At 29.8% G+C, this 25,234-nt stretch overlaps 1 protein-coding gene across 1 annotated transcript in view; it reads left to right on the top strand.

Moving 5' to 3' along the window:
- The window catches only part of LOC122512470 (collagen alpha-1(I) chain-like), a 59,083-nt gene extending 34,296 nt beyond the window's left edge, over window positions 1-24,787 (top strand). The window contains exons 3-8 of the mRNA XM_043628312.1: window positions 19,579-19,607; window positions 20,393-22,144; window positions 22,213-22,435; window positions 22,523-22,681; window positions 22,796-22,942; window positions 23,097-24,787. Of these exons, the coding sequence (XP_043484247.1) occupies window positions 19,579-19,607; window positions 20,393-22,144; window positions 22,213-22,435; window positions 22,523-22,681; window positions 22,796-22,942; window positions 23,097-24,646 (3,860 nt within the window). The 3' untranslated portion in view covers window positions 24,647-24,787. The remainder of the gene's footprint in view (window positions 1-19,578; window positions 19,608-20,392; window positions 22,145-22,212; window positions 22,436-22,522; window positions 22,682-22,795; window positions 22,943-23,096) is intronic.
- Window positions 24,788-25,234: the final 447 nt, after the last annotated feature.

Below are 25,234 nucleotides of genomic sequence, written 5' to 3'. Positions count from 1 at the left end.
ATTTCTAAATTAAATTACCTACATTTAAAAATACAATATCTTTTTATATAAATATTTAAATACCTATTTATTTTTCCAAAGAAATAAAAATATTCTTTCAAAATTCAATCAATTTTTTGTTGAAATTTTTAAATAAACTTATTCAAAACTTCAATCATTTTATTTCAAAATAAAAAATTAAATATTATTAGGTACAGTTTTTCAGCAATTAAAATTTTCAAAGATTTCAATTATTACAAAAATCTTTTGAAATTTAATTATTTCTGAAAATTCACACTATTACGCTTCTAATATTCAATTATTATCTAAAATTTTAACTGAAATTCATTTTTTAATCAATTTTTACTAGAAAATTTTACGAGAATTCAATTATTTCCATCATCTTCCAAAAATCAAAAAAAAAATTCTTTATAAATATTATAATGGAAGGAAAAACTATTTCAAATGAATAATTTGTTGAATAATTGAATGTTTCTTAAATTTAAATCTTATAAAGAAATGTATCAAAATTTTTTTAAATAATTGAATTTTTTCGAAGAATTTTAATAAAATTTTCAACAATAATTATATTTTTCGAGGAATTCATTTAAAAATATAAAAAGAATTGAAATTAAATTAAAATAATTGAATTTCTATGAAAATATTATTATTTATGAAAATAATAGACAAAAATAATAAAAAAATAAAATTTGTAAACATTACAAATTCAATTAATTCGAGGAAATTTTAATTTCTTACGATTATCAATTATTTGAATAGAAAAATCAATTTTTTCAAAGAATTTTATAATTTATGAAAATAATTGAATTCTTGCGACGAATTTTATTGAAAAAAATTTTTTATAATTGAATTCTTTTAGATAATTTGAAAATAATTGAATTGTAACGAAGAATTTCATTAAAATTTTAAAAAATAATTAAATTCTTCCGAAAAGTTTAATTAACAATGTATATTAAAAATAATAAATTATTAAGTTCTAATAAACAAACTGTATGAAAACGTTTTAGAATATATGAATTCCTAAGAAGATTTTTATTATTTATATTAAAAATAATTAAATTCTTGAGAATAATTTTATAAAAATCTTTTTAAATAATTGATTTTTTTCGTAAAACTTAATTACAATTGTGTTTTAAATACTTGAAATCCTGTGAAGATTTTTGTTATTTATGAAAACAATTGAATTTTTCCAAAGAATTTTATAATTTATGAAAATAATTGAATTTTTCCAAAGAATTTTATAATTTATGAAAATAATTGAATTCTTGCGACGAATTTTACTACAATTTTTTTTTAATAATTGAATTCTTTTGGGAAATTTTATTTAAATCATAGATATAGAAAATAATTGAATTTCGACACATTTTTTAAATTAATTCAATTTCTATGAAGTTTTAAAAAAATTTTTTTCAAAATAATTGAATTATTATGAAGAATCTCATTTAAATGTTTTTAAATAATTAAATTCTTTCAAGAAATTTAATTAACTATGTATTGAAAATAATTATTAAATTCTAATAAACAAATTATATTAAAATTTTTTTGAAATCGAATTCCTGAAAAGAATTTCATTGTTTATAAAAATAATTGAATTCTTCCGAAGAATTTTATAAAAAATCTTTTTAAATTATTGAATTTTTCGAAAATTTTAATGTAAATTGTGTTTTAAAAAATTGTATCCCTATGGAAATTTTATTACTTTTGAAAATAATTGAATGTTTCAAAAGAATTTAACAAAAATTTCTTTTTAAATAATTGAATTTTTTGGTAGATTTTATATTAAAATAGTAGATATTGAAAATAATTCAATTTCGAAAATTTTTTGAAAATAATTGAATCGTTTGAAAGAATTTTATTAAAATTTTTGAGAATAATTTTTTCATAGTACGAAGCATGAAATATTTATAAAAGCATATTTATAATAAAATTTTTTTCCAATTACTCTATTAAAATTGCTTAATACAAAAAGGTTTCTCAAATTATCGTTTGAAATTTCGAATTCAAATTTTGATTTTCTTCGCTTCGATGAATATATTATAAAATTTTTTACTGTACATAATGTGATTATAGTTAGGTAACATTATAATGGTAGATAACGATAAAGAAATCCCCAAGAATCTAACAAGTTAAGGTGGTTGAAAATTATGGGAGGAACAGTGCGAACTTTGACTGTGTAATATCGAAAGTCATAAGGTGATTGACGATTGCATATTATTACGCGACACACAACGTCCCACACGTGTATTTAATAATCTCCTTAAGATTGTGAATATCTTTCTAAACAAATCAAACGCATCTCAAGTGACTCATGAATCAACGTTCCCTTTTGTTTCTTAAAAATTAACAAACTCTTGTCACATTTCACTCATTGAATAAAAAAATCTTTTTCAATCAAAATATTTAAACAGTAGTTTTCACTGATTTATAGGACAATTAATTATTTCACAGAAAACTAATAATAAACAATTCTAAATTCTTGACGACACAATAATTAGGACTCGATCATTAATTATTATTAAAATATTAATAACTGTTAACTATTTCATAAATAATTAAAAACTTACTATTTTATGAATAATTAAAAATCCAACTAATCAAACAAATTAGTCTTCATTTAAGAAAAATTGATGAATTAAAATTTTTATTTTTACATTATAATAATTTATTTATGAAGTGGATTTAATTATGGAAGGAAACTTTGTTTTAATTCGAAAATACACGCAGCAATGAAATGTAAATTTTCCATAAATTTTCAAAATTACATTTTAGATTAAAATTGATGAAAATACGTATTAAAAATCGAATATTGAATGTAAAATTAAATTAGAAAATTAAGCGTTAATTTCATATAAACAGAGATAACAAAATTTAGTCTGTTAATAAACAGGTGTTTATTCAATGATCGATATAACTAACATTGAAGCAAACGTCCAACAGTTTGCAAATTGCTTTTATCAATAAAGAGGCGACACGACTTAATTGAATAGAATAATTCAATCAATCACACTCGCTAAATTCCGTGAATTTATTGATTGATTGTAACTATATTATATGTATTGTAAAGATTTATTGTAACGGAAATAAATATATACATAATAGAAAAATCTTTGTGTCATAACGAAATTTCTACAACATGGGAATCAACATTTGTTTTACTCGTTTCCACTTTTACAATTGAATAACGACACTTTAATCCCTGGGATGTATCTATAAACATGAATGATAAATCATTTTGATAAACTGTAAATTACTGATGTTTTGTCGGAAGAACGGCTAAATTATTATTTATTTCATTATTAAAAACAGTCAAATTAATCTTTTGAATAAATTTTATGCTTTCAGAGTTTTTCTGAGGATATATCAAATTGAGACAAAAAATGTACCAAAATTGTTGCATTGTTTTTTTGTCTCAATTTGATATCCTCGGAAAAACTGTGACTCAAAAATTTTTCTGTAGTTCATTTTTCAGTAGTTATTTTATAAAGGGCTCATGAATATTCTCGAAATATTATTTGACATAAAAACATTTAACATAAATTACATTTGACATGAAATTCAATTAATATAAGTTACATTAAATTAAATCAATTCTTATTAGAAAGTTCTAAGAGAATTCAATTGAATATTTCTTAAAATAGAATTCTTATAAAGAACTTTATCAAAAATTTTTTCAAGTAATTGAATTCTTTGGAAGAATTTTAATTAAATTTTCAAGAATAATTACATTTTTCGAGGAATTCGATTAAAAATTTTTATTAAAATTGTATTGAAAATAATTGAATTTTTCCAAAGAATTTTATAATTTAGTAAAATAATTGAATTCTTTCGATAAATTTTACTGAAAAATTTTTTTAAATAATTGAATTCTTTTGGGAAATTTTATTTGAAAATAATTGAAATTTGACAAATTTTTGATATTAATTAAATTCTACGAAGTTTTAACAAATTTTTTTAAAAAATAATTGACTTGTTATGAAGAATATCATTTAAATGTTTGAAAATAATTAAATCCTTTCAAGAAATTTAATTAAAAATGTATTGAAAATAATTATTAAATTCTAATAAACAAATTATATAAAAAATTTTTTAGAAATCGAATTCCTGAAAAGAATTTTATTGTTTATAAAAATAATTGAATTCTTGCGAAGAATTTTATAAAAATCTTTTTAAATAATTGATTTTTTTCGTAAAATTTATTAAAAATTGTGTTTTAAATAATTGAAGTCATATATGAAAATTTTTTTAAATTATGAAAATAATTGAATTTTTCCGAAAAATTTTATAATTTATGAAATAGTAATTGAATTCTTGCGGATCGTTCAGTTTAGGTGCCGTGAAGCTAGCGACCCGCCATCCGCCAGACACCTGACAAATCCATGGGCGTCGCAACAAAATAATTCGAAATGATCAATTCTTCATTCTTTCTTCTTCGCGATAATTTCTTTCACTATAGAGTTGAATACAAATATTCTACGAACAAAAGGCAACAACAATTTCCTTTAGTAAAATAATTATGGCAAAATTACTAGTCAAAATACTCCATCCGCCAATTAGCAGACAATCGAATTTTCGAGTTTTGTGAAGCTCAGAGCTTTAAAAAATTCAATTGTTAATAAACAATTGATTTTGTTGTTTCCTATTGTTCCTTAGATGTTTATTGGCTCGGTAAAACTAGCGACACGCAGGCCGCCAGCCATCAGAAAAATCCAAAGGCGCCAACACACATACAGTTTATAGAAAAAATTACAATAGTCACATTTTAAAGAGCAATATTATCTTTTTAATTTGTGACCAAGAAATAAAAATTTGGTCTAAAATTGTTCGAGTTATGAATTTTTTTTCGATTTATTTTCCAATTTTCGTTTTTCTGATACGGGCGGGTGGGGACGCTGGCTATCAAAAATTTTTTAAATATATTCTTATTGGTCTAGTGACAAGGAGCATTAATCCCTCTTTAATTTGCGACCAAGAAACAAGAATTTGGTCGAAAATTGTTCGAGTTATGAATTTTTTTTAAACTTTTTTTTTCAATTTTCGTTCTTCTGATACGGGCGGGTGGGGACGCTGACTATTAAAAAGTTTCTAAACATATTCTTATTGGTCTAGTGACAAAAAGCATTAATCCCTCTTTAATTTGCGACCAAGAAACAAGAATTTGGTCGAAAATTGTACGAATTATGAATTTTTTTGGACATATTTCGATATTTTCATTTTTCTGCTACGGGCGGGTGGGGACGCTAAGTATAAAAATTTTTCTAAACATATTCTTATTAGTCTAGTGACAAGGAGCATTAATCCCTCTTTAATTTGCGACCAAGAAACAAGAATTTAGTCGAAAATTGTACGAGTTATGAATTTTTTTTGGACATATTTCGATATTTTCATTTTTCTGATACGGGCGGGTGGGGACGCTAAGTATAAAAATTTTTCTAAACATATTCTTATTGGTCTAGTGACAAAAAGCATTAATCCCTCTTTAATTTGCGACCAAGAAACAAGAATTTGGTCAAAAATTGTTCGAGTTATGAATTTTTTTTAAACTTTTTTTTCAATTTTTGTTTTTCTGATACGGGCGGGTGGGGACGCTGGCTATCAAAAATTTTTTAAACATATTCTTATTGGTCCCGTAACAAAAAGCATTAATCCCTCTTTAATTTGCGACCAAGAAACAAGAATTTGGTCAAAAATTGTTCGAGTTATGAATTTTTTTTAAACTTTTTTTTCAATTTTCGTTCTTCTGATACGGGCGGGTGGGGACGCTGACTATTAAAAAGTTTCTAAACATATTCTTATTGGTCTAGTGACAAAAAGCATTAATCCCTCTTTAATTTGCGACCAAGAAACAAGAATTTGGTCGAAAATTGTTCGAGTTATGAATTTTTTTTAAACTTTATATTCATTTTTCGTTTTTCTGATACGGGCGGGTGGGGACGCTGGCTATCAAAAAGTTTCTAAACATATTCTTATTGGTCTAGTGACAAGGAGCATTAATCCCTCTTTAATTTGCAAACAAAAAAAAAATTTTGGTCAAAAATTGTTCGAGTTATGAATTTTTTTTAAACTTTTTTTTCAATTTTCGTTTTTCTGATACGGGCGGGTGGGGACGCTGGCTATCAAAAAATTTTTAAACATATTCTTATTGGTCCCGTAACAAAAAGCATTAATCCCTCTTTAATTTGCGACCAAGAAACAAGAATTTGGTCGAAAATTGTACGAGTTATGAATTTTTTTTGGACATATTTCGATATTTTCATTTTTCTGATACGGGCGGGTGGGGACGCTAACTATAAAAATTTTTCTAAACATATTCTTATTGGTCTAGTGACAAAAAGCATTAATCCCTCTTTAATTTGCGACCAAGAAACAAGAATTTGGTCAAAAATTGTACGAGTTATGAATTTTTTTTAAACTTTTTTTTCAATTTTTGTTTTTCTGATACGGGCGGGTGGGGACGCTGGCTATCAAAAATTTTTTAAATATATTCTTATTGGTCTAGTGACAAGGAGCATTAATCCCTCTTTAATTTGCGACCAAGAAACAAGAATTTGGTCAAAAATTGTACGAGTTATGAATTTTTTTTAAACTTTATTTTCAATTTTTGTTTTTCTGATACGGGCGGGTGGGGACGCTGGCTATCAAAAATTTTTTAAACATATTCTTATTGGTCCCGTAACAAAAAGCATTAATCCCTCTTTAATTTGCGACCAAGAAACAAGAATTTGGTCAAAAATTGTTCGAGTTATGAATTTTTTTTAAACTTTTTTTTTAATTTTTGTTTTTCTGATACGGGCGGGTGGGGACGCTGGCTATCAAAAATTTTTTAAACATATTCCTATTGGTCCCGTAACAAAAAGCATTAATCCCTCTTTAATTTGCGACCAAGAAACAAGAATTTGGTCAAAAATTGTACGAGTTATGAATTTTTTTTGGACATATTTCGATATTTTCGTTTTTCTGATACGGGCGGGTGGGGACGCTGGCTATCAAAAATTTTTTAAATATATTCTTATTGGTCTAGTGACAAGGAGCATTAATCCCTCTTTAATTTGCGACCAAGAAACCAGAATTTGGACGAAAATTGTTCGAGTTATGAATTTTTTTTGGACATATTTCGATATTTTCGTTTTTCTGATACGGGCGGGTGGGGACGCTAACTATAAAAATTTTTCTAAACATATTCTTATTGGTCTAGTGACAAAAAGCATTAATCCCTCTTTAATTGGCGACCAAGAAACAAGAATTTGGTCAAAAATTGTACGAGTTATGAATTTTTTTTAAACTTTTTTTTCAATTTTTGTTTTTCTGATACGGGCGGGTGGGGACGCTGGCTATCAAAAATTTTTTAAACATATTCTTATTGGTCCCGTAACAAAAAGCATTAATCCCTCTTTAATTTGCGACCAAGAAACAAGAATTTGGTCAAAAATTGTTCGAGTTATGAAGTTTTTTTTAAACTTTTTTTTCAATTTTCGTTTTTCTGATACCGGCGGGTGGGGACGCTGGCTATCAAAAATTTTTTAAATATATTCTTATTGGTCTAGTGACAAGGAGCATTAATCCCTCTTTAATTTGCGACCAAGAAACAAGAATTTGGTCGAAAATTGTTCGAGTTATGAATTTTTTTTAAACTTTTTTTTCAATTTTTGTTTTTCTGATACGGGCGGGTGGGGACGCTGACTATCAAAAAGTTTCTAAACATATTCTTATTGGTCTAGTGACAAGAAGCATTAATCCCTCTTTAATTTGCGATCAAGAAACAAGAATTTGGTCGTAAATTGTTCGAGTTATGAATATTTTTAAACTTTTTTTTCAATTTTCGTTTTTCTGATACGGGCGGGTGGGGACGCTGGCTATCAAAAATTTTTTAAACATATTCTTATTGGTCCCGTAACAAAAAGCATTAATCCCTCTTTAATTTGCGACCAAGAAACAAGAATTTGGTCAAAAATTGTTCGAGTTATGAAGTTTTTTTTAAACTTTTTTTTCAATTTTCGTTTTTCTGATACCGGCGGGTGGGGACGCTGGCTATCAAAAATTTTTTAAATATATTCTTATTGGTCTAGTGACAAGGAGCATTAATCCCTCTTTAATTTGCGACCAAGAAACAAGAATTTGGTCGAAAATTGTTCGAGTTATGAATTTTTTTTAAACTTTTTTTTCAATTTTTGTTTTTCTGATACGGGCGGGTGGGGACGCTGACTATCAAAAAGTTTCTAAACATATTCTTATTGGTCTAGTGACAAGAAGCATTAATCCCTCTTTAATTTGCGATCAAGAAACAAGAATTTGGTCGTAAATTGTTCGAGTTATGAATATTTTTAAACTTTTTTTTCAATTTTCGTTTTTCTGATACGGGCGGGTGGGGACGCTGACTATCAAAAAGTTTCTAAACATATTCTTATTAGTTTAGTGACAAGGAGCATTAATCCCTCTTTAATTTGCGACCAAGAAACAAGAATTTAGTCAAAAATTGTACGAGTTATGAATTTTTTTTGGACATATTTCGATATTTTCGTTTTTCTGATACGGGCGGGTGGGGACGCTGGCTATCAAAAATTTTTTAAATATATTCTTATTGGTCCCGTAACAAAAAGCATTAATCCCTCTTTAATTTGCGACCAAGAAACAAGAATTTGGTCAAAAATTGTACGAGTTATGAATTTTTTTTGGACATATTTCGATATTTTCGTTTTTCTGATACGGGCGGGTGGGGACGCTGGCTATCAAAAAGTTTCTAAACATATTCTTATTGGTCTAGTGACAAGGAGCATTAATCCCTCTTTAATTTGCGACCAAGAAACAAGAATTTGGTCAAAAATTGTTCGAGTTATGAATTTTTTTTAAACTTTTTTTTCAATTTTCGTTTTTCTGATACGGGCGGGTGGGGACGCTGGCTATCAAAAAGTTTCTAAACATATTCTTATTGGTCCAGTGACAAAAAGCATTAATCTCTCTTTAATTGGCGACCAAGAAACAAGAATTTGGTCGAAAATTATTTAAGGGAAAAATTATTTAATTTTAGACCAAATTTTTATTTCTTGATCACAAATTAAAAAGATATTATTGCTCTTTAAAATGTGACTATTGTAATTTTTTCTATAAACGGTAGTGGCTAGCGTACGTTGTTTTTGCGTTGATTGAACCGTATAGGGCCACCGCGCTACTATGTGTGTCGGCGCCTTTGGGTTCTTCTGATGGCTGGCGGCCGGCGGGTCGCTTGTTTCACCGAGCTTTTAGTTTATTGTTTTATATTAATATAAGTTACGTTTGACCTGAAATTCATTTAACATAAACTACATTCGACATAAAATTCATTTGACATAAATTTCACTTGACAAAAAACTCATTAATTTTAATTTCCATTTGACAGAACTTTATATAAATTGCGTTTGACATAAATTTTAATTAACAAATATTTCATTTGACATAAAAGTCGTTTAACATAAATTTTATTTAACAAAAAATTCATCCCATAAGTTTTATTTTACATTAAATTTAACATAAATTTCATTTTATGTAATACTCATTTGAGATAAACATTTTATTTGACATTAATTTAACTTGATACAAATTCATTTAACTTAAATTTCATTTGACAAAAAACTCATTTATTATAATTTCCATTTGACAGAAAAATCACTGAATATAAATTGCATTTGACAAAAAACTCATTTAATATAATTCTCATTTGACATAAAAATCACTGAATATAAATTTCATTTGACAAAAAACTCATTTAACATAATTCCCATTTGACATAAAAACAACTTGATGTAAATTTTATTTGACATATACAGTCAGGTCCCCATACTGTTAGATTCCAAACTGTTATGTCCTCAGTAGTGTTATGTTTTTGCATAACCTCCAAATTCAGAAGTGTTAGGTGACGTCATGTTACGTCACCAATTTTCAGGGCCGTATTCCTAAGCCCAAAGAAAAGGGGGCATATACTTCTAGGCCAAACTTGAGGTGTATATTTTTACGTCCCTGAAAGGTGCGCAGTAGGCATACTTTGAGCACATAACAGAGCTGAGTCAGGAGGAGTGGGAAATTTCTGGAAATGTAACAGTATGGGGACCCGACTGTATTTCATTTGACATAAATTCTATTTGACATTAAATGCATTTAACATAAATTTTATTTTTTGTGAAACTCATTTGAGATAAATTTTTGATCATTTGACATGAATTTAATTTGTCATAAAATCCATTCAACATAAACTTCATTTGATATAAAATTAATTTAACATAGTTCCCATTTGACATAAAAATTACGACGCGAATTTAAAAATTGTCTAATCACAATTTACTTAGTGTCTGATTGGTTAATTTTAAAATTCTCTCCGATATTTTTTTGTTAAATGAATATTATGTCAAATTAATTTTATGTCAAATGAAATTTTTGTCAAATTGTTATGTCAAATGAATTTTATAACAAATTAAATTTATGACAAATTTCTGTTATGACAAATGAAATTTATCTTAAATAAATTTTATTTGAAATAAAATTTATGTTAAATGAATTTTATGTCAAATGAACATTATGTCGAATGAATCTAACTTCAAATCATATTTATGTCAAATGAAATTTTTATTAAATAATTTTATGTCAAATGAATCTAATATCAAATCATGTTTATGTCAAATGAAATTTTTAATAAATAATTGAATGTCAAATAACAATTATGTCAAATAACAAATAAGATGTCGGGAATATTCATGCGTTCCTTTATTAACTGATCAATCAATTTATCATATTTGATTTCTCAATTCTATACTATATTTTTTATCATTTATTTTACAGCTATAATTGTTATACTTGAATTATAAAACGTCTAATTATTAAAAAGATCACAATTGTCTAACGTCAATTCCCTTGATTCCCGTAAATTATTTCCCAAGAATTTCTGGTATGATCAATTAAAATTCCAGAATGCAATTTCCAATCATCTATATAGCGAATAAACTAAATTGTAATTCACGATATATACAATCGCGGACTTAAAAGTAGTTTCAGTCATCAATCACTTATTTATTGCGAAGTAGCTTGAAGTGAGAGATTCACGCTTCTCGCGAAATTTTATCACAATTGTTATTGATTTCTCATTTCATGGTGATGGAGTTGTCAGGTGTCTACATTCAAGAATATTTCTTTTTCTCCTATCTTATGATTCTTTAGAATCCGGGTCCCTTTTCTTTTCTCTATAATAAAGTTTACACACAGAAATTAACTAATTAAAAGAATTTCAAAAGGAAAAATATAATGACACGTCAAATTTCTTCGAAACTTTCATGTTTCAAGTTATAGAAAAATGCACCTGATAGTAAAAAAAAGTAATATTGAATAGTTCCACAGTATAAAGCTTGACAATCTGCAATAGAGGAAATGTACATTTTACGACCTTCAAAGACCATAATGGAAGATTGAAGTGCAACTCTTCAATAAATGTCCTTTAAAGACTCAATTTCCTTAATGTAACTCGATGACGATTTTAAGAGCGAGAAGTTGAAACCTATTATGTATTTTATTAAAAAGCAACGAAATTAGAAGAGAAGACAAACAATTAAGGAAGAGTCCCAAAAAAAATAAAAAACTGTTGGTAATAAAATTTACCATTAATTTAATAATTAATTACAATAATTAATATTACTAATACATTAATATATTAATATACCTATTATTAATATTATTATAATTAATTCTGTATAATTATATTTGTTAAAAATAATGATTTAAATAAAAAAATGTATTATCCAATTAAGTAAATAGAATAACAATCTTGTGGATAATTTCACGAATCTCTTGTGAATTTTTATTTCCAAAATAATGTTGAGGCAATTGCAACAACACGTAATGAGAATAATGATTATTTTTAATTTCAACTTGTCTCATCTAATCAATAGTTAACAAGACATCTATAAGGTAAACGACTATGGGAATTACTCACTATTCTGTAGAAAACTCGCAACTCTGTTATTTATTTACTAGTGTGTGAATTACACTGAGAAACTAAGGTGTTAATGTATCACTATTGCCCTGTATAGCAGAGAGAAATATTTTATGAAACCTACACATTTTTTTTTCCAAATAAATGTTGCTCACTATATCTTAAACAATAACAAATTCGAAAGACGGTTTTATTACTGTTTCAATTCAAAACACAGTACTTTGTTTCATTTAATGAATGAAATACATCAAATAATTTAGCTCTATTCTTCTTTATAAAATTTTCATTTAACAGAATTTCTATTTCACAAAATTATTTTTCATCAAGAGAAAAATTTTATTTAAACCAAATATAATTTATTTGAGTTAAATAAAATATGTGTTTCAGAGCGTACTAAATTTAGTAGGATTTTATTTTGCCTTACTAAATTTACTATTCATTTAATTTAAACAAAACTTTTATTTCGTCGAACATTAATTTATTCAATAGAAAATTTAGGGGCGCAGCGATTCTACGCAATTAAATTCTACAAAAAAAAATTCAACACAGTAAACTCTACACGAGAAAACTCTCACATTATAATATTTAGACAAGTAATAATAATAATAATTCTACACAAATTAATTCTACGCATTCTAATTAAATAAACTATAATTTATTTAATTTTTTTAATTTGTCAAGATTAAATACTACACCGATAAATGCTACAAAATTTAATTCTACGCATGAGAAAATATATTTTTTATTATTCTTTAAGAATTATTAAATATTAACTCTACGCCGTTAAATTCAACACCAGATAATTCTACAGAAATACATTTTAATAAATAGATTTTTTTTTTTAATTCTACGCAATTAAATTCTACACAGACGAAAATATATATTTTTTTACTTTAATTACATATTTTTAGTTTAATAAAAACTCTACGCCGTTAAATTCAACGCCAGAATACTCTACGCAAATAAAAATCTTAAATTAAAATAAATTTATTATCGTGAAAAAAAATACTACGCATTTATAGTTGAAATGTTGAAAAAATTTCGGGAAAATTATTTAAAAAATCAACTATTTTCATTACAATTCTTGAAAAGTAATAACATAAAATAAATATTTTATAAAAAATAAAGAATATTAAAATGGAATTGAAATATTTTCAAAATATAAGTTTTTAGAATTTTTAAATACCATTTTTTGGCAACATCAGTTAAAAAGATTTTTATTTAATTCTAATTAATTAGTTAATTAAAAATTAACTAATAAATAAAAATTTTAATTGTAACTCTTTTGATATTAAATTATTTGAGACGTAATTGGGAACCTATGCTGCTGCTTTTTATATTACTATCAAATATAATGTTTGTTATTTACTACATTTTTTTAAATAAATTGAAAGCCCTGATCAAAGAACCGGTTATAATTTTTTAATACTTAAAACTCATTCTCGACCTCTAAGTATAAAAAGAATTTAGAATTAACTTTTTAAGCATTTAGTTTTTATATAAAGATTACGAAAATGTTCCTCCAAAATTGTGATTAAAAAACTATTTAATTTTTGATTGACAGGACAATGATCTTAATTAATATAATAATTCTTCACAAGTATATATATATATTTTTAATTGAAGTGTCTTTAAAAAATGGAATTAGAATTTCTCAGAAACTTAGGTAATATTTTCTTTGGATTTTCTTTAATATTTTATTTTTTTTAGTTTTTTTAGAAAATTGTTAACGAATTTAATTATTTTTAATTCATTTTTACAAAATTTTAATTTTTATGATAATTCTTTAAAAGTACTTTTTTTAATTGAAGTGTTTTTAAAAAATGTAATTAGAATTTTTCAGAAACTAAATTTTTTTTTGAATTTTAAATAAAATTATTTAAAAGTTAAATAATTTTTTTGGATAAATATTTTATTATTTTATCAGTTCAAATGATTTTTTAAGCAATTTTCAGTTAATTTTGATTGATTGGGATCGCGAGAAAAAGAAATTCTTCTTTAAATCAATTATTTTGAATAATTTTCGAAAAATTGTTCTTTGACAATTTTCCAATCCATTTTTTACAATATTTAATTTCACGAAATTTTAATTATTCGTAAATTATTATTCAATTATTTCTAAAAATTCACGGTACATTGCTTTAAATATTCAATTATTATCTAACATTTTAACTGAAATTCATTTTTAAATCAATTTCTATTAGAAAATTTTACTAGAATTCAATTATTTAATAATAACTGAATGTTTCTTAAAATTCAAATCCCACACAAAATTTTATCAACATATTTTTAAATAATTGAATTCTTTCGAAGATTTTAATAAAATTTTTAAGAATAATAATTGAATTCATTTAAAGAATTTGATTAAAATTGTATTAAAAATAATTTAAATTCTGCGATAAGTTTTATTATTTGTGAAAATAATTGAATCCCGAAGAAGAATTTTATTATTTTTGAACAATATTTAATAAATTAATAAATTTTTGAAAATAATTGAATTTTGGAGAATTTCATTATTTTTAAAGTTAATTGAAATTTTGACAGGAATTTAAAAAATTTTTTGAACATAATTGAATTTCTGCGAAGAATTTTATTACTTTTGAAAATGATCGAATTTCTGCAATCATTTGTAATTTTTCTAAAATTCTCCAAATTTTAATGTATACAATTTACAAACTTTTCATCCTTTTTCAATCAAATTACGGACTTTACGGACCCTTTTTCAAAAAAACGGACTTTTACGAGATTTACGGACCTAGTTCGAGCCCTGTTTATTTGATTTAAACAAAATTTCTTTGAGCTTCAAATAAAAGTTTTATTTAAATATTAAATTTTTCTCTGGGTGCATTTATGGATTAGCGACTGACTTTTTATTTTTGAATTAGTAAAATATTAATAAATTAGTAGAAATTACTATTTATTGGTAAAATATAATTCAAAAGCAAAAAATTAATCACTAAGTCAAAAATATTTTTAATAATTTAAATTTAGATAGAAGTTAATTAAATATTGTATGCATATCAAAAAAAAAATTGTTTGTTTTAATAATAATGTAAAACTCGCAGAAAAGTATTCAATTTCTTGGCACCATTTAATTATGGCTTCTATAATTAATTTCGAACGAGAAACTAACAATTAAGCACTGCTTAAGTGGCAAGTAAATGTCTCGTGACGTGATTAGAGTCTAGTGCGATAATATAACTGCTCAAGGAGGTAGACATCGAGAGGGATTTTCCACTCTTGTGCATTTCGTATGGAACCTAAAGTAGTAAAGAAATATACATCGAGAATATAGAAGATGTTACTCTAGTTGCAATGTTGTTGTATCACTTTCACTAACCCCGGTTTCTGCCCTCCCACGAGAGTCTCTCTCTCATCTCCCTGAGAGAGAGATCCCCCTCCGTCAGCAGGTCATACTTACGTCTTCGTGAGGTCGTTTCTTATGGTATGCTTATGGGCCTCAATCCCCCCACCCCCACCCCCTCCTCACTCCACACACATTTTGCCATCGAGGACCCAAAGAAACACGATACAAAATCCTATCTCATCGACAAACATGGAAGGAGGATCCAAGGATGGTGGATGCTGATGAGCAAGCATCCCCGGAGACAATGGTGGGGCACACGGACCTTCCTCTCGGGGTGCTTGCTTCTAACCAGGGGTATAAATTCTTAGCACGACACCTCCACCATCAGTCACCTTCTGACTTACTTAGATTTCAGTTTGTCCTGACTCAGGGAATCAGTTAGGTGAGTCCTTGCGATGGCCTCTTATCAGGATTCCATGTCGGATTAAAAGAAAAACTCGAGAGTTGGATATTTGTTCTCTTGTGTCGTTTTTCAATCAAATAAACGGTGTTTACTCGTGATACGTGAAGTGTATTATCCAATTTTCTCTCAAGATTGATTAAATTACATTTTTTTTTTAGTTTTTCTACTGTGATTCGTAAAATGGTTCTCTTTTGGTTCAGTGATTGAGATTTTTTTTGGGTTTTCATTGTTGGTGCATCAATGAAGAGGAACTGAATTATCTCCGAATTAATCGAAAACTTGATTCTTTTTTAAATCGTGAATTGATAGAAAAGAAAAATTGATCTTAAAATATAATCTGTCCTTTGAATTATTTTTTTTACGTTCAAATCAACGACGATAATTTTTTTACTTCATTTAATTTTTATTTTAACAAGAAAAATTATTTTGCACTAATTCATTAATATTTAATTCTCAACTAAATACAATTTCTAACTTAGTTATTTTAAATTTTGTTCAGAAAATTTTCAAAAATCTTTAAAGGCAAAAAAATTTTATTCATTTGAACTTTCAGAACTTCAGGAACATTTTTAAATTGGAATATTCAATTGTTTATCTTCAGAACATTGTTTTATATACTTATGTAATAAAAAAAAAATCATTTTACTTAAGCTTCTTTAAGAGAGTCAAAAGATTATGAATATTGTTAAAGAAACAGGAAAAGAACAAGAAACTCAAAAAATTTATATATATATATATATATAAAATATTTTTGAAAAGAAATTATTACTTAAAAATAAATTATTTAAAAAATTAATTCTTTAAGGAACAAATTATTCAAAAAATAAATTGTTTAAGAAACAAATTATTCAAAAAATAAATTGTTTAAGAAATAAATTATTCAAAAAATAATTTGTTTAAAAAATAAATTATTAAAAAAATAAATTGTTTAAGAAATAAATTATTAAAAAAATAAATTCTTTAGGAAATAAATTATTCAAAAAATAATTTGTTTAAAAAATAAATTATTAAAAAAATTAATTGTTTAAGAAATAAATTATTTAAAAAACACATTTTTTAAAGGAAGAAATTATTTAAAAAATACATTTTTTAAGGAATAAATTATTTAAAAAATACTTTTTTTAAGGAATAAATAATAAAAAAAAAATTTTTTATGGTGTAAATTATTCAAAAAATAAAATTTTTTAAGAGTTTCTTGAACTTTAAAAGTAATCAGTATTATGCAGAATCATTTTCAATAAGAAACGTTGTCTATTCTCACTTTTACTTATAAATTACACCATTTCTCTCATAATCACAGCTTCTTTTCGATTACGGTGAGAAACCACAAAAGTCAACATTATCGAATCATTGTCAATGACAAGCGATTGCAATCGAAATATTGTGGAAAAGCACATAATGTACAGTTAATGTCACTTTAAATTACTATAAATAATAAAAGAGATTTTTTCTATTTTAATACATAACGAGCAAAATAAATAAATAAACAAAAAATAAAAAAAATATTCAGAATAAAATGAAAAAAATTTAAATAAAATAAAAAGAATAAAAATAAAATAAAAAGAATAAAAATAAAATAAAATTGAGTAAAATAACAAAATAAAATTAAATGAAGTTTAAAATAATTAAAATCAAATCAAAGGTTCTTTTATTAAAAAAATTAATTTACGAATAAATGATAAATGAATAAATATTAATAATGGAATAAATAATAAAAATAAAGCCACCGATAAATAAACAAATATTTTTGCTCCTAGACTGAACTGTTTTTTTTATAATTTTAGAATAACAATTTAAGGAGGACAGTGGCAACAAACATGCGGCTGTGTTTGTTGTGGATGGGTGAGTAACTTTACAATTTTAATTTATTTACATACTAAAATAACAATTACTAAACAATTTTAATTATATTTTCTAACCAACACACTTTAGAGAAAGAAAATACTATGAAGTAACTAAAATTAATAACCTGCAAAACTGACTTTAGTTAACATTTTTTCTCCCTCCTTTCAAAAATGGTCAATTTTTATTTTTTAACTGTCAATAGTTATTTTTCAATTAATAACTAATAATGAATATTTCCCTGATGAAAATTAAACACTATGAATTTAATAAGTAATCTCTCAACTCTTAGTAAAAAAAAATTTAGGATAATAATCTAATAATAAAAATTGAAAGGATAAATCTCTTTTTGTAAATAAAACAAGAATTTAATGGATTTTCTTATCTAATATCATAAACACAATAACGATTACTGTATACAAGTGGCCTTTGGCACAGTAATTCAAAGAAATTAAACAATGTGAAAAATGCGTATATAATAATAATAAAAATAATAATAAAGAAAAAGAATTTTCTTTTCTGAACCATTACTCGAATAAATTTCATAATAATTCAGTGAATCATATTTTTGCCATCATCATCATAAAGTAATATATAAAATAATAATAAATAAAAAATTAATCAAAATTCCGATAAAAAAAAATTATTTCGAAAAAGAAAAAAAATGGTTCCATTGTGTCTACACATTCCTCAAGGACTATTCAAAGGACAAAGTAAATAACGAAAAATTAAAATATAATTTTTTGGGAGTAAAGATGAATTACTTGTTTTACATAAAAGAGCGATTTATGAAATTTTGTAATGTACGCCCAGGTTTCAATTAAAAAATCGTACAGGATCCTTTGTATAGAATCGAAATTTCGACAAGGGCCCTCGAGTTGATTACAGTTTTTCGTAACTTCCTTCCTAATTAAAATAAATTGAAGATAAGTTACACAGGTTTTGCACAGTGGTATTGTTCGAAGATTTTTTTTACACTGTACACGCAGGATTCGTTTACGGTTTAAGCCTATCCCCCCAGTTGAAATAAAGGTCAAGTGTATGCAGTAAGTCGTGTTGCAATTATACACTCATTACTAATTTACGGGTCTGTTGCACGTTCGGGTTAGATTCTGATTGTACAAAGAAGGTAAAGAAGCTATATCATCTTACCAACTATTCTCCGATTACAAATGATGATTATAAATGATTTTTTACAGATATATTAATCTCCTTAAATTTGCATCTATAAAATTGTTTCTTTAAATCAACTTTTGTTGATTTCTAATAATCAATACAACATTATATCTCATTTTTGAATACAAAATCCAGTTTTCAATTTTTCTAAAATTTTCCATTTTCTAAATATTCTGACAATATTACATCAAGTTTCCTTGAATTTCAAAAGTGTCTAAGAATATTTATTGTCTCAAATTGACACAATTTTTAATTTTATAAAGAAAATACAGTGTAAAATCAATATTTGTTTTAAATTATTTAATAAATTAAAAAAATTTTTGTAGTAATCAAATAATTTACTTTCACGTTTGTCTTATTTTACGAGCGAGGGAAAAATGATTAGAAACTATAAAGGTGTTAAAATTGGAGTGAAATATTTGAAGTTTCCGAATAACAATTCACACAAGAAATGCAAAAGATGTAATAGTTGGCACGCAAGTTGACTGATCGCGGGTAAACGTGCGTGCGAATCTCACACTAGAGAAGAAATAGTTTGAAAAATGTCTGACATAACTTCCCGCTAATTAATTAGAAGCATTGTCATGTATGACACAAAGGGCGACAGATTTGGTATTCTCACACTCAAGAAAAGACGCGAGACATGATTGGAATATACGTATAGATATATTTAAACAAACACACATCGAAATAAAGTAGTCGAGAGTAATACCGCTGAATTCTTCAAGATTACGAATCTCTCAAAAGAGAGAAAGAGAGAGAGAGACTATTCTCTTTTGCAATGGTAACACACTAAAGAATCGCTCGTCGAGATTCACACTAATTTCGTTTCCTCTGTTTCAGCCTCGCTGGCTATCGTCCATACAACTCTGGTGAGTTTACAAAACTAAATTTACAAAAGTTCTGCAACTTCCTACTTTTTTTTCTCTCTCTTTCGCCCCTTTCATATTATGATAATTTATTCAAATATTAACCAAAAAAAAAAACCCACTGAAATTCTAAGATAGATGGTAATTTTTTTTAACCAAGATCTGAATTCATTTTATACTGAAAAGTGAAAACTTAAAACAAAAAACAAGATTTCATAAACTTAATTGTCTTTGAAAAAAATATAAATCAGCAATTTTAATAGAATATTGTAAAATATTATTGTAAAAAAAAGTTGTAATAAAGTTGTCATTGTAAAAATAGTGATTTTTTTCAAATTTAATATTTTATACAAATGAAATGTATGTTGAAGCTTTCATTATTAAATCAAAAATTGCAATAGTATACAATTAAATTATAAAATAACAAGTGTAAGAGCGCAGATACAATGATGAGATTGTTCAAACTTTTTCCAACTGAAAGGTCGCTGTCACCAGCGACATGTACTTACTTTGAGCTGTCTTAAAGCAAAACTGCAAATATTGTCGATGCTGTAACAACCTTTTGTTTATGAAAAATGTCAAAAGATCATTGCCAACAAGATGAAGACAAAAAAAAGTAAAAATAGACTTCAAATTATACAATTAGATTTTAAATAACTCCATTTCAATACCACCTGCCTAATGTCATACTTCAAGAAATGTCTGACTCATCATCAATCAAGCACGAGTCACTCTTCAATCAAGATTCCTGTGCAACAGAACATCAATTTATTACTTTGTGTTATTAGGCTCAAGAAGATGAAGGATATAGCTACCCACGACCTAGTAAACCTTTCATACCTGGATCACCAGGAGGGACCAAATCACCAACTAATGGTGGAGGTTATCCAGGATCAGGCCCATCGAAGACAACTCCAGGAAGACCGCAAGGTCCCAGTGAACCCGGACAAGGAAGACAAGAACCAGGTTATCCAGGTTCCGGAAGACCAAGTGGACCAAGTTTCCCAGGACAAGGTCCACAAGGACCAAGTGGATATCCTGGGTCTGGAAGACCTTCCGGACCCAGTTTTCCAGGACAAGGTCCTCAGGGACCAAGTGAAGGATATCCAGGTCCAGGAAGACCGACTGGACCTGGTTTCCCAGGACAAGGTCCTCAAGGACCAAGTGGACAAAGTCCTCAAGGACCAAGTGGACCAAGCTTTCCCGGACAAGGCCCTCAAGGCCCAAGTGGAGGATATCCCGGTCCTGGAAGACCCACTGGACCTAGTTTTCCAGGACAAGGTCCTCAAGGACCTCAAGGACCAAGTGGACCAAGTTTCCCAGGACAATCCCCTCAAGGACCAAGTGAAGGGTACCCTGGCTCTGGAAGACCGAGCGGACCAAGTTTCCCAAGTCAACGACCAAGTGGACCTAGCTTTCCTGGGCAAAGTCCTCAAGGACCGAGTGAAGGATATCCTGGTCCAGGAAGACCAAGTGGACCGAGCTTTCCTAGCCAACGACCAAGTAGTCCAAGTTTTCCCGGCCAACAACCAAGTGGGCCTAGTTTTCCTGGACAGGGTCCTCAAGGACCAAGTGGACCTAGTTTCCCTGGACAAGGTCCACAAGGACCTAGTGAAGGATATCCTGGACCTGGAAGACCAAGTGGACCGAGTTTCCCAAGCCAACGACCAAGTGGACCTAGTTTTCCAAGTCAACGACCAAGTGGTCCCAGTTTCCCTGGACAATCACCTCAAGGCCCAAGTGGACCAAGTTTCCCAGGACAATCTCCTCAAGGACCAGGTGAAGGATATCCTGGACCTGGGAGACCAAGTGGACCAAGTTTCCCAAGTCAACGACCAAGTAGCCCAGGCTTTCCAAGCCAACAACCAAGTGGGCCAAGTTTTCCCGGACAGAGTCCTCAAGGACCTAGTGAAGGATACCCTGCGCCTGGAAGACCAAGTGGCCCAAGTTTCCCAAGCCAACGACCAAGTGGACCCAGCTTTCCAGGACAGAGTCCTCAGGGCCCAAGTGGACCAAGTTTCCCTGGACAAACACCGCAGGGACCTAGTGAAGGATATCCTGGTCCTGGAAGACCGAGTGGACCAAGCTTTCCAAGTCAACGACCAAGTGGACCCAGCTTTCCTGGACAGAGTCCTCAAGGACCAAGCGGACCAAGTTTCCCTGGACAAACCCCTCAGGGACCTAGTGAAGGTTACCCTGGACCTGGAAGGCCAAGTGGCCCAAGTTTCCCAAGCCAACGACCAAGCGGACCTAGTTTCCCCGGACAAAGTCCTCAAGGACCAAGTGGACCCAGCTTTCCCGGACAGAGCCCTCAAGGACCCAGTGGATATCCTGGTCCTGGAAGACCAACTGGGCCAGGCTCTCCTGGACAAGGGCCTCAATCACCTAGTTTCCCAGGACAATCACCTCAAGGACCAGGATATACAGAACCTAGAAGACCAGGACAAGGTCCATCCGGACCGAGTTTTCCTGGTCAAGGACCTCAGGGACCTAGCGGTAATGGCTATCCTGGATCATCGCGACCAGGTGGTCAAAGACCAGTAAGAACATTTTTGTGAAATATTCACATTTTGCTGATGACAAAATAAAAGAGGTACATTTTTTTTAGTCATCTCCTGGAAGTGGTTCAGACTTTGACGGATATCCTAAAGAAAGGCCCTCAGTACCCTTCCCACCTTCTTCAGGACAAGGCGATTTCTCAAAAAGACCTGGCGAAAAAACAACCGGAGGATACCCGTCTTCACCAGGTAGTCAACCTGGTCAACCTGGAGGATATCCTGGAAGTGGAAGACCAAGTGGAGAACGACCCGGTTCTGGAACTGGATCACAAGGCTAGTCAAATATTTTATTGCTTTCGAAAGTAAAATTGTGAAAAAAGGGTAAAAGTTATGTTACTGCTATTGATTTACGATTCTTAGGTTATCCTGGACAATCTGGTAGACCTGGTCAACCTGATCAGTCTGGTGGATACCCATCAGGTGGAACTAAAACACAAGGACCAGGATATCCAAGTAGTAGGCCTTCAACCCCATTTCCGAGTGTTGACAGACCAGGAACGAGCGGAACCGGATCTCAAGGTACGATTATAACACTTTGAAAAGGCTAATTCAATCTTTTAGTATAAAAAGTAAGAAAAAGGTAAATATTTTCCGCTAAAGATTAATCTGTGGTTCTTTTCGATCGATAACAAGGTTATCCTGGCCAATCTGGAAGACCAAGTCAACCTGGTGGATATCCAAGTGGACGACCTTCAACATCATTTCCAGGTGGAGAAAGACCAGGTTCGGGAGGATTTCCATCAACCCCTGGTGGTTCAACTGACGGAAGTGGATCTCCAGGTATTGATGATAATTTACTATTTACTACTTTATTACTCCTATTTACTATTTTTAGTATTTACTAGTTCTAATATTTATTGAATAGTCAGAATTATTAGTAAAAAAAGAAAAATTAATAAAACCGTGTCGAATTTAAATATTAATTACGTTTCAGGCTATCCAGGCAAACCTGGACGACCTGATCAATCTGGAGGATATCCAAGTGGCGGAGGTGCAACAAAGACTCCATTCCCAGGTGGAGAAAGACCCGGATCAGGAGGATATCCTGGATCAGGCGGTCAACCTGGCGGACAATACCCAGGAGGAGAAAGACCAGGATCAGGAGGTTATCCTGGATCAAGTGGTCAACCTGGCGGACAATATCCAGGAGGAGAAAGACCAGGATCAGGAGGTTATCCTGGGTCGAGTGGACAACCTGGCGGAGAAAGGCCTGGATCGGGAGGATATCCTGGATCAAGCGGTCAACCTGGTGGACAAAGACCTGGTTCTGGAGGTTATCCAGGATCAAGCGGACAACCTGGTGGACAAAGGCCTGGTTCTGGAGGTTATCCAGGATCAAGCGGACAACCTGGTGGACAATTTCCAGGAGGAGAAAGACCAGGCTCAGGTGGATTTCCAGGATCAGGTGGTCAACCCGGAGGACAATTTCCAGGTGGAGAAAGACCTGGATCAAGTGGTCAACCAGGTGGACAATTTCCAGGTGGAAGCTTTCCTGGCGGATCATCAGGTGGTGGACATGGTGACGATGGTACTTACAATGAAGGAGACTATTCAGCAATACCTGGTGAGCCTGGTCAGGATTATCCTGTTTATGCCGATATTCCTGAAACTAGTTTCAGTTGCGATTCACAACAATTCCCCGGATATTATGCTGATGTCGACACACAATGTCAAGTCTTCCACATATGCCACAATAATCAAACATACGACTTCCTTTGTCCTAACGGAACGATCTTTAATCAAGAATACTTTGTCTGCGTATGGTGGAATCAATTCGATTGCAACTCAGCTCCAAGTTTGTATTACTTAAATGAGAACCTATACGATTACACGATAATGGGACCCCAAGGACCAATGGGACCAATGGGGCCACTGGGTCCTCAAGGACCAGGTGGACAAGGACCAAGAGGGCCTGATTTTCCCGGACAAGGTCCTCGAGGACCGAGTGGACCCAGCTTTCCAGGACAAGGTCCTCAAGGACCGAGTGGACCTAGTTATCCAGGACAAGGTCCTCAAGGACCAAGTGGACCTAGTTTTCCAGGACAAGGTCCTCAAGGACCGAGTGGGCCTAGTTATCCAGGACAAGGTCCTCAAGGACCTCAAGGACCAAGTGGACCTAGTTTTCCAGGACAAGGTCCTCAAGGACCTAGTAGACCCGGTTTCCCTGGTCAAGGTCCTCAGGGACCAAGTGGACCCAGTTTCCCAGGACAAGCTCCATACCCAGGTTCTGGAAGACCTAGTGGACCCAGTTTTCCAGGACAGGGTCCTCAAGGACCAAGTGGACCCAGTTTCCCAGGACAAAGTCCTCAAGGACCAAGCGGACCAAGTTTCCCCGGTCAAAGTCCGCAAGGACCAGGTGGATATCCAGGAGCCGGAAGACCAAGTGGACCCAGCTTCCCAGGACAAGGACCTACAGACAGACCTTTCCCACCTGAGGGACCCGCAAAACCAGATCGTGAATATCTACCGCCACTCGCTGGCTAATTATTCGCCATTACTAACAAAAACTAAATTCAATCACATCTTGACGTCATCTAATTTCAATTATTTCATTCTGGACAACAAAACACTCGTGATACTATTATCATGCATTGATATTTTATTCTTCGGAAGATATTCCTGACTCGAGGAAATCGATAAAATTCAATGTAACGGATATCACCTTTTTTGCGATCCCCCCACACCACTGTTGGTGCCGGAAGTGTAAATACGAGCCTCTTTTACCTAGTAAGTTTATTAATAAGCAACTCAAACGTCGCAATAATATCGACGATAACAGTTTAGTTAAATATAATTGTTTTCTATTTGCATAAGACAATTCGTCCGAATTTGAAGCTATCAGTATTTTCTTTTGTAACCAATTTTAGTAAAGTTTACGATTGATATTTGATAAATCGATCCGTGTTAATTCGCTTAGATTTTTTTTTAATCAGTTGGACTCTTTCTAATCCATTTACACTTTAGTTTCAAGTGTAAATAATTTTTATAAAATCTTATAAAGTTATTTATTCTCTTTAAAGCTTAATGAAGTTACCATTAATGAATAATAGGCATCGATCAATTTTTAACTGA

This window comes from Leptopilina heterotoma, unplaced genomic scaffold (genome assembly GCF_015476425.1).
Source record: "Leptopilina heterotoma isolate Lh14 unplaced genomic scaffold, ASM1547642v1 Lhet_99, whole genome shotgun sequence".
NCBI classification, from domain to species: domain Eukaryota; kingdom Metazoa; phylum Arthropoda; class Insecta; order Hymenoptera; family Figitidae; genus Leptopilina; species Leptopilina heterotoma.
The sequence above is the reverse complement of the archived record's forward strand: the minus strand, read 5'-3'. Positions and strand labels throughout refer to the sequence as shown.